At 40.0% G+C, this 10953-nt stretch overlaps 1 protein-coding gene across 1 annotated transcript; it reads right to left on the bottom strand.

Moving 5' to 3' along the window:
* Positions 1–2274: 2274 nt before the first annotated feature.
* Positions 2275–9422, bottom strand: LOC115397761 (ubiquilin-1-like). Its single transcript, XM_030104219.1, is given in 12 exon segments — positions 2275–2800; positions 2803–2862; positions 3901–4078; positions 4179–4294; positions 5980–6063; positions 6256–6377; positions 7008–7176; positions 7271–7444; positions 7665–7927; positions 8087–8199; positions 8884–9026; positions 9300–9422. Coding segments are annotated over 12 exon segments (1719 nt in total). The 3' UTR covers positions 2275–2626.
* Between the last annotated feature and the right edge of the window lie 1531 nt (positions 9423–10953).

The raw sequence follows: 10953 nt of genomic DNA, 5'->3' as shown, positions 1-10953 counted from the left end.
GCAGGGCGAGCGCTGTGCACGAGTGGGAGTTTGAGTTTGATGCGCTCATTAGTGCTTCAGCAGAGAGTGAAGCAACAAATCTGTGTGATTGATCCTCTGTGTGCATGTGTGATTCTGAAAATAGCCGGTTTGCTACAAACAGTCCAGACGCAATGCCAGTAAATACTGTGGTCTGTTTGAAGACGTAACCTAAAGTGAAGGGTATTTATTAACCTGCAATTAATGAAGGGTTGAGATTTATATGACACTTGCAGAACAGCATTGGTCTGCTATTACATGATAATTTCACATAAATAATTCCAAGTTTAAAGTGCTGCTACTGTGAATGGTTGTGTCATTCCAGATACTTATGTTAATTTATGTATTAATCACAAAGTGGTTGGTCTTTACAGCTCTGTACGAGCAGGTTTTTTTTTCAAATTCCTACCTTTTGCATTTAGATTTTTTTGTCTTAACACAAATAGATTTGAAGTTTTTGTCAAATCAGTTATTACCTATTGTTTTTGTGATTTTTTTTAATAAAGGCATTTAAACTTGTCCTTGAGTTGTGTGTCCAATGCCTCAAAATGTGTATTTGATCCAAAAATAAAGGGAAACAACATTTTTTTTCCGTGAATTTGAATTACTGTCTTGCAATAGTTTGCAGTATGGACGGCTACAAAGAATCAACCACTGTTTGAAATCATTTTTGCTTTGATACATTTGCATGACATTATTTATTTAGCTGGGAACAGCTCTTGGTTTATTTCAGTCCGTCATGTAATTTTGAATACACTCCCATCAGAAGCAGAGACCACTTCCTGCTTGGCCTTCACGATTAAATCAAATGTTTAACAGACTGATATCTGACAGTTTACAGCTCTTCTTACAATAAGCTTTTAGCATATATGTCATCTGACACCAAGCCTCGTGACCCCTCCAGTCAATGATTGGCATCTGCAGACAACACAGCTCAGAGATCTGTCTCAAACACACACCACTCAGTCCCGCCGAGCTGTTTTTGTGGCGTGACTCATCTTCAAAACTCAACTGGAATATTTTTGGAGCTTCTAATCCAGAAAACCCCCCTTGGCTACTCTCATATCTCACACATCCAGTCACACAGACACTGTTGGGAGATTAAACTCCTCTCAGTCTGCCAGAAACACACACACGCAGGTTTCAAGTGGTTCACATACACACATATCTGATGGTGTGTGTCAGGTAGCTGTCAATCCCTGAGAGTGAGGAGCAGGAATGGAAAAGAGTGAGTGGTCCTCATTCATAGGTTCTATCGTTGAAGATGTTAGGTGTAGTCGCCTCCTGGTGGTCATTGTGCAGTAGTACATGGTTAGACGGTACAATAATTTGAGGAATATTTCTGTATTTGAATCATAAGTCATTTTTATGACTAGATCATTTTTAGTGGATGTAATGGTAGGTTTTATATACATTCTGACTTTAAGGTGAACAAAAGCAATCCACACATTCCTCTTGGGTTCTTACGTACATATGGTCAACTACTTGACAAAATCATTGACGTTATAAATGCATAAGCTAAATTCTCTGGGGATGAAAAAAGTGAGTTCTTGCAGCTAATAATTATATGTTGATATTAACTACTAAATGTGAGAAATAGCATGATGCACAAATGACAGAAAGTAAAAATAACATTGCACAATGTATTTATTTGTTCACTTTACAGCAGTGTCAAAGGTCAGGTAAAGGCGTGAAGGCACATAGCTCAGATCATTTGCAGGTAGAATCTACAGACATATAAAAAGCAGATGCTACTGGTGGCACACAAACATGGTGGCATTTTGCTTGAGGAAGAGCATGACTTCATTTGTTAGCGCAGTGAAAAGAGTTAGGCACAAGAGGCTTGTCTGAGGAAAGCAAAGCAGCCTTCATCAGGCTCCAGTCAATAACAAAAAGGTTTTCTTTATTTGTCTTACCCTTACATAATTTTTTTTTCATGGCTGACACATTTCTCCTGAGAGTGTTGATAAGATTTAACCATGCAAAGTAAAGTCATCCTATTTATTCTTTTGGTGTATATAGTATACTTGTACAACTACCTTAAAATGATCTGCAGTGTCTGGATCAACAGTTTGTGTTTTTAGGTCGTTCTGTTGACTGAAACGGAGAGTGTGAGTCCTCACCGTCACTCTTCCAGACATCTGACCGTATCTGGGTGTTGAAACCCTTCATTAGACCTTGACCAGCTCCATAGTGAGGCAGCACGGAGACGAAAAATATCTGCATGCAAGTAGTGCAAGACTACAATATGTTTAGTGCATATAGAGACCTTCATCACGGATGAAAGGGATTGTATTATTTTGTTTTTTGCACTAACCCAACTTAAAACCTAACTTAAAAAACTCTAACAACAACAACAAGAAGTCAGGAATCATAATACTATTCAAAAAACACAGACACTGTAGGTTTATGGCTATATCTGATAGACCAGTGTCTTTTACAGCTTTACAGATCCTCAGTCTGCATACTTCATTAACAATGACTTTTGATGGGAGCGACTACAACAAAATATAGTTAAAATGAATATCTGGCAGACTTTTTAATAATCTTGTTACGTTTTCTTTAGGAATGTACTTTGTGATTATTGATGTTACTGTATTGTCTACTGTTATATGTGAGTGACAGTGCTCATGATTTCTATATAGTATATGATGTACAGTCGTGTATATGAAGATGAACGGTGCAGAGCATGTGCGTGGCAGCCTGGGCAGATGTTGCTGATGCCCCCTCCTGTGCTGATGGGGGCCTGAAGGTTTATCTCTCTGTCTGTCTGTCTCTGTCTCCCAGGCTCATGGAGCTCAGCTGCTACAGCTCCTCCTGGAGGTCAGACTCTTCATGACGGACCTGACACAACGTGACAGGAAGGTTATTCAGAGACTGAGCTACAAAAACACCAAAACTAGCTGAAACGTTTCAACAGAACAGATTGCATTATACAGATCTGAGCCTCTTTTTGTGTCCTTGACAGCTCTGACTTAAATAACAAGAAATGAAGCCAATGAATCAAGAAAGACCGTAAAGATATTTTATCTATCTTGAAATATGTCTGATGCCAGTGGAATTTTATGTGTGTTCATAATGAAAATGAAGGAGCACTGACTCCAGCTCTGGATAAATAAACAGGAGAGTAAAACATACTGCGGTGGCCTCCATGAATTTAAAGGTGTACAATTTTTAAAACAATAATGAAAAAGACATGACGTCAGGAACTTTAATGGTTGCGATAACTATGAAAACCAGTAGCTCTGGTAATTTCTGAAATTACTTCTGTGCAATAATTCATCATTTTTTAATCCATATATTTCTTGTATCTTCATTTCATTCTGTCAATAACTTGGCCTGCTGCTATCCCACCCCAGGAAAACATTAAAACATAAAACTGTAAGTGAAACTGAAGATTCTGACTATTTAAGCTATCGCTGTTTTTGTCTTTTGCATGGAGACAAACTGTTTAGCCATAAACTGATGGACTGTCTACTTTTGTCAACATAAAACAGTTCCAGCTGTTCCAGAACAGCTGTTTCACAGATTCAAAGTTGTTGCTAAATTTTAAATCTGAAGGAACAGTACATGTACATTTGAATAATTTTGCTTTTCATCAAAGAAAAATGTTTTGCCCAAAGCAAAACGTCCATGGGTTGAAGAAATGATTAATCATCTAGAGAGACAGGCTTTATTGAAACTTGGACTTTAAAACTAACAGCGCATAAGGCTTTTTGGTTGACCAATAGTGTGTATTTGATCCTCCATTTACTCATTAACACTCTTTAAAGGTCTGTTCCTCCTGCTGTTAAAAAGAAGTTGTCACATTGATATTTGCAATTTATCAATATTTCTCATGTCCATACCTGAGGCATGTAGTAAATAGAAACTCTGACTTACCCCACCATTGACATTAGCAAGTGTCTGAAGCATCTGTTGTACAAACTGCTGCTGCTGCTGCTGCTCCGTCGCCGTGGTAACCTGAGGACCAATTCCTGATTGGCTGGTTCGAACAGACTCGGACGCAGACTGAGGAGCATTAATATTCACACTGGTGCCCGTGTGTCCGAGTCCGGCCCTGCAGGACAGACACGAGGGTATGAGTACATGTGTTTTCTTCAGTCATAAAGCCAGTTTACAGTTCAATAGGCAGAGGTGCACAATCTGTTTTCACTCACGCAGGTATGAGGGCAGGAGCCTCTGCAGCCAGAGTCTGAAGGCCCTGCTGGATCTGGAGCAAAGCCTCCAGTGCTTTGGGGTTCAACATGGCTGCCAGCAGCTCAGGGCTCTGCATCTAAAACCATATTTGACAGTCATTAAGAAAACATTGTTAAGTACTGCACCGTGATTGGCATCGCAGAGAAGTTACTAATAATAGATTACCTGAGTTTGCAACAGTCAGTCTTTACCACTTTCACAAACTTATGGTCATGAGGGTCTGGAGTAAATTCCAGGTGAATAAGGTTACAAAAAATGATGCCTGAACAGGTCACCAGTCCATCAAAGCACAAAACCAGAGAGACAAACAATCATACACACTCATTCACACCTTCGTGCAATTTGGAGCCATCAAATGACCTCTGTTTTTGGACTGTGGGAGGAAACCAGATATCTGGAGAAAACACACATGCACACAAAGCGAGAGAACATGCAAACTCTATACAGAAAGGCCTGCAACAGACGGAGCGTGGGTCTCAGTACAGAGGGGGCGGAGCATTCTCGACAGGCCCTTATGATAGAAATTTTACCATTCAAACAATACCTCATGCTACCATCAAACAACACACTAATGCTCACTTTTATTGAGCCAAGAAAACCTATATGCCTCAGAAAGCAGAATAAAGTCACAAACCAGTTCACAAACTTGTTCTGGAGAAGAAATACACAGGCGCACGCACACGCACACAGCAGCCTTACAGGCCTCAATCTCAGAGCGTCGGCTGTCCATGGTGCTGAAAAAGTCACGGGATAAATCTGTACCATCTTTGATACATATGACATGAACACAGCTGGTCTAAAATTACACAATCTATTCAGATAGATATAGACACAGCTATCTATATCTTTTGGAATTCACGTATATTAGAAAAAAATAGAGTCTGCCGTCTCTTGTAGTTGAAAGCAACACAAGGCACATTCAGATAGCCAGGTGTTTAAGACCACAGCATTCTGATAAAGATAATATTTTTGAAGGTTTCACTGACTCACCAATGGCTCCGATGTTAGGTTTTGGGTAGTACCGCTAGTGGCTAGCATAGTGTTTAGCATACTGTTTAACTTCCCTCCAAAGAGTTCAGATCAAGTGCAAAAGAAAAAACTCGTTCATGCCGCACAGCCAATCAGCGCTGGCTTACAGCTCTGATGCATTCATGGACAGTCGTAATATAATAATATAATGTAAGAATTGGCAAATTAGAGCCCACACTCATATGTGTATACCTTCTCGCACACACTGCACATTTTAAATTTATTTCCGATTAAATGTGAACACATCACATCCCCCCTTGCCCTCACTCTGTTTCCTACAACCTGCAAGCCCAGCAAGGACCTGGGGCAGTATTAAGTATAAAGTTTGAACCATTATTGAACTGGGCTCAAAACAGGAATTTTTCAAGCCCAGCTTGGCTTTGTGCATGAAATAAGTTTCTTTTACATGGTCAAAGACAAATGCACGAGTTATAAGTTTAAGAATTTTCTCAATACGCTTGAAATACGTGTAGTTGCTTGCTATACAGCTGATGGGGCTTCCATGAACCCAGTCCAGTATGTATTTCTGTACCTGAGGAAAACACTCACACAAACACAAAATCCAACAAACATTCAAATTCCACACAGACAAGCCCCAAACTCAAATCAATCAAATCAAATCTATTCCAAAGGTAACCAAGGGGTATTATTTTAGGAAAACATATGACTGGTGCTAAAGTAGAATGTGTTTTGGTCTAGCTGGGAAGTAGACAGTGAGGGGAGTAAACAGACCTGTTGCAGGAAGAGAGGGATCTGTTGCCTCATTTGCTGCTGCAGCTGAGGATTTCCTGAGAACAAGGGGTGACTCAGCAGCATCTGAAATGTATGAAAACAAAAGCAGTGAGGGGGCAATGAGACCTGACTGCTACTTGGATTTAAAAAAAAAAAAAAAAAAAAAAAAAAAAAAAGAGATTCTGCTTTTCATTGGTGAAAATGTGTGGCTTCAGCCTTGAAAGATTTTTTTTCCTTTCTTTTTTTCTTTTTTCTTTTTTTTTTTGCTGGCATCACCTGTGCAGCAAGGTCCGGGTTTTGGCTGAGGCAGTTCAAGAGACTACTGACATATGGCCCAGACAGCAGGCTCTCAATCAGACCTGGACTGGCAGTGATCTCCTCCAACAATGACTGCATGCCTAAAAGATCAGAAGGGAGGCGACAGACTAAATGGGATTAATCTGAATGAATGAATGAATGAATGATTGAGTTTGAGTATTTTGTATAAAAAAATAATAAAAAAAAAAAACATCACAAAAAGACAATACAAAGCAATATTTAACACTCAAAAGGAGTAGGTTGGAAGTTCAAAAAACTTATGGGAATCCTACCCCTCATTCTACAAAGAAAGATGCTTTAGTGCAACACCTTGTTGCTGGATTCTTCCTTTTAACTTATGTACAGCATCACTTTATACATATCTCTATATATACACATATAAACATTTGCACATGTGCTCTTGTATGTCTATTTAGATATACGTACGAATACATGTATATACAGAGATGGGTACATTTGTTTATGGTAGACAAAAAATAAAATAATGGATAAAACAATTGGAAAGGTATATTGTACATTACCGTTTGTGTTTCTACAATTTGTCATTTATGATTGTATAAACTAAAAATAATAGCTAAAAGAATTGACGTTATAAGATTACATGACTGCAGGTTTACAGACATGTAATCTTCTGTGAATCGGCTCCATCTCCTGGATCAGTTTGGTGAGAGAAATGAATCAGTTGTCTAAAGCTGTGTCTACTTTCTCGCCTGCAGTAATGGTGCTTGGAGAGTTTGAATGGGTCCTTGGTGAAGCACTCAACCCTCTCAGAGGATCCCCGGAGTGGCTGGAGAGGGCAGGTGTTGGGTCAGTCTCACCCTCCGGTGTCTGTTGACCTGCAGATGGTTCAGTCGCCCCTGGAGGTTCTCCTGTGAGGATCTGTGAGGATTAACAAAAATATGTACAACAGCCATCATCACTTTGAGCCCATTTAAAGAGACAAACCAGCAAAATGACCATCTCAGAGTTTTACCTGTGCGAGGTGAACACAATGCTCCCCTGTTTTCGTTTTTAACCTCTGCAGATGCCTTGAATCATTAGTGATGGTTTCCAGGTTTTCTTCTTCCAGTTGGAAATTGTTTAACGCTCTGTCGTCATTTGGAATCACATCTTCCATCATGTCTGGGTTTCTGATGAGCTCAAGCACCTGGACAGGGAAGCAAAACATCTACATCGAGGACACCACTGCCTTTTCATTCAGGGGTGTGATTCGCTATAAAGCTTTCTTCTGCATCACAGTGTTCTGATGGTTCTCTGCTAATTGTGCTGTTATGAGTTTGATTCCTTGATGGTCTTATCAAAACTAACCAGCTTAAGAAAACAGTGTGTATAACTCTTCAATCCTCTGTATTAAAAAGTACATTAACCTGTGTTATGACATCAGTATTATTTAGCATTTCCTCCACCTCTGGGTCGGTTTGCATCAGCTGCTGGAACTGGGGATTAGACAGAATGAGCTGTCGGGTCAGCTGAGGATGAGCGGTGGATAGAGTGTCCTGCACAAAGGGGCTGCTGAGGACACGACGTAACATCTCTGGGTCAGCCAGAAGTTGTCGTTCCATCTGGTGCTGGAGTGCAGGGAAGAATCCCGGCCCGCTGTTTTCCAAGTCGAGGCAGTTTAGACCTTCCACTGAGGAGACAAAGTGGGATCAAAAGAAGAGAAAAATGTAAATGCACCAGCAAGTTGTTTGAAACGTTCACACTTGAAAGGAGCAGAAAGGACTAAATACTGGAACACCATGCACCTATTAGGCTAATGAGATCTGGGGAGGCTACAGGGACGTCTTACCAAGGCAAAAAGGAGAGGTGGGTGAAGGTGCTACTGTATCAAGTTGAGGCCCGAGAACAGCAGTGGGATCTGGAGCTGTATCAATGCCAGGTGGAGATGGAGACTTCTGCAGCCTGACAAACATTGAGTGAGTCCAAACTAAACAAGGTTGTAGATCTGGTGTGAGAAATATGTTAGCATGCATAATTTTGAGGTATGAAGTATTTCTAACAGCAGACATAAGTCAAAGCATCACTTAATGACAGTTCAGCCAAAACATTTCAGTTCTGATGTGAGTAATTTTTGCACAGCTACATTAACTTTGAGGTTTTCATTGCATGAATGCATTTTTTTACACCAACACAGGAAATATTATTGCTGCTAAAATGTTAAAAAGGACAAAGGAAAATCTTACAATTTAGAAAAGTGTGCATATTGCTTTGCCACAGGGGTGACAAATCAGATTTTAAAAAGGTCGGATGCCAGATTTGATGGTTTCATAAATACATGACTATAAGCTCGACTTCATCAAATGTCACTGTGTCACATTACATTACAACAAATGAAGTTGTTCTGGGGTGCAGAAACAGGCTGGCTGACATTTCATATCTGCAAATTCAAAGACTGCACACACAGCCTAATCCCAACATCTGATACAGTAGATTAAAAAATTTTTTTCTCTCTCTTGTGATTGCATTAAAGTCAGAACTGGACTGGAAGAGAGAGGGGTTTTACCTGGATAGACACAGACATAAATATGTGAACATACAGCAAAATTGTGAAATGGGCCCAAATCAGGGCTGGTTCTGGTTCAATACCTCTGGATCATGCAGAGGCAGACGGACGTGTTTTGTCCTTTGAGGTGACTGATCAGCTGCGTCTCTGTGAGGACTCGACCCGAGTGGATCAGCAGCAGCTGCTCCGAGGAGGCTCCCAGCCGCTCACACAGGCTCCGCTTCAACTGCGCACATATGCACACACACACACACACACACACACACACACACACACACACACACACACACACACACACACACACACACACACACACACACACACACACACACACACACACACACACAGCAGCACCCTGCCAGCTGATAACAACATTGTTTTCAAGCGTTTCAGACCAAATATACTGTATTGATTATTCCACTGAAAGCCATGCACAAGTTCAGGCATATTTTACACAAAAACTAATGCGTCTTGGCGCGCAGCTTCCAAGTGTCCTGACCTGTCTGACGGTGCAGTCTGCGGTCACGGTGAACTCTCTGCTCCCTGTTTCACTCCTCACGGTAACACGGATGGCCTCAGAGCCGCAGCAGCTTCCCGGTGCATCTCTCCCGGAGCCTGACATGTCGGTCCTGGACTAGGATGGAGGTGGAGATGAGCCTCTGTCGCCGCGGTGCGGAGCTGCGCATCTGTCCCGATGACTCTGCAGAAAGTTGTGAGGATGTGCAGCTGCGCGCACGTGTTTTTAAAGTGAATGTGAGGGGGTTTCTGCGCACAGTCACCGACAAATAACTTCATATTAACAGGGCATTTATTTAATTAGAGTCAACTTAAAGATCACTGCATTAACCCTGGATGTCCCTTTGAATTTTGATTTCAAGCTAAAAATATAGATCATGGAAGTGGAAAGAACAGCGAGTCTGTGGTGATGCTCACCTGTCTCTCTCTCTTTTAAGTCTGTGTTCTCTCTCTCTCTTCTGTAGTACCCCCACCGTAATAAAAGAAAAGTGCAACAATGTTTATTATTAAATTAAATTCTTAGTAACCAATGATGCACTTTATTGGGGGTTTTCTTATGTTGCTTGAAAACTGGTAAATTGTTGCCAATTCATCAGTCAGGAAAGTTCTAAATGCTAAATATTCTACATTCTGCAGCGTTGATCCTAGACGGGACACAAATAAAAAAAATAAACAAATAACTACGTTTAAAAAAGGACCGTTCTAAATGACGTCATCGTCTAATTTGCATATCTAGGTCAAATTCGGCTTTACGTCAGGAACAGTGACGTAATTATGCTGTTTAAATCGGTTTAAATAACCGACGTTGCTATTTTTAGTGACGAGAAATATATCTAATTACTTTTTCCAGCATTACAATGCAGTTACCGTTTCTGACAATAACAGGTATGGTTCCGTTACTATAATTCACAGCTTTCCACTTGGTTCTTTAGAACCAGAAAGAACGAACCAAGTGAATCACGTGACATGACAGCGATACAGCCATAAATCATCCAAACGCAGCTTTTAAACAGAAGTACGGACATCTATTGACATATATCTGTTATGTTTTATTATTCTTTTCCAAATATAGAAATGTTATCTACTGCTACAAATCAAATATGATTGTGTTGTCTCATATCATCACACAGCAACAGTTGGATAACTTAAAGTAGCATTTGTAATTTATTCTGTCAAGTGTCAGTTTTTTTCATTAATCATTAACTCATTAATGTCTTCAGTTTTATAATAGATAATTGAACATAGATCATAAAGTTCCATTAAGAGGGGATCCAAATCCTTTGACATATTTAAACACATTTTTTAACGCAGTGCTTACTTTGCCTCGTAATTAGTTTCTTTTAAAATACTGTATCTTAGTTAGTTACTTTTTTGAAAAAGTAACTATTGATTCATAAATAACAAAGAATGAACAACTAACTATAATTACTTTGTGAAAGTAACTTTCCCAACACTGCTCACTGGTCATATAATATCCAGTGTCACAGGCTGAAACCTTTCGGAGTTGATGTGTCTTCTGAGTCCATCCACTTTTAGAGCAAGAATATGCTTCAGTTGTGCTCAATTACAGGTAAAAGTATGTTGTTAAAAATGTCCATACTAATGTACAAAGTAAATTAATTTAAAACTAGTAAAAG

This window comes from Salarias fasciatus, chromosome 12 (genome assembly GCF_902148845.1).
Source record: "Salarias fasciatus chromosome 12, fSalaFa1.1, whole genome shotgun sequence".
NCBI classification, from domain to species: domain Eukaryota; kingdom Metazoa; phylum Chordata; class Actinopteri; order Blenniiformes; family Blenniidae; genus Salarias; species Salarias fasciatus.
Note: the sequence above shows the minus strand (reverse complement) of the source record. Positions and strands in the feature narration are given on the sequence as shown.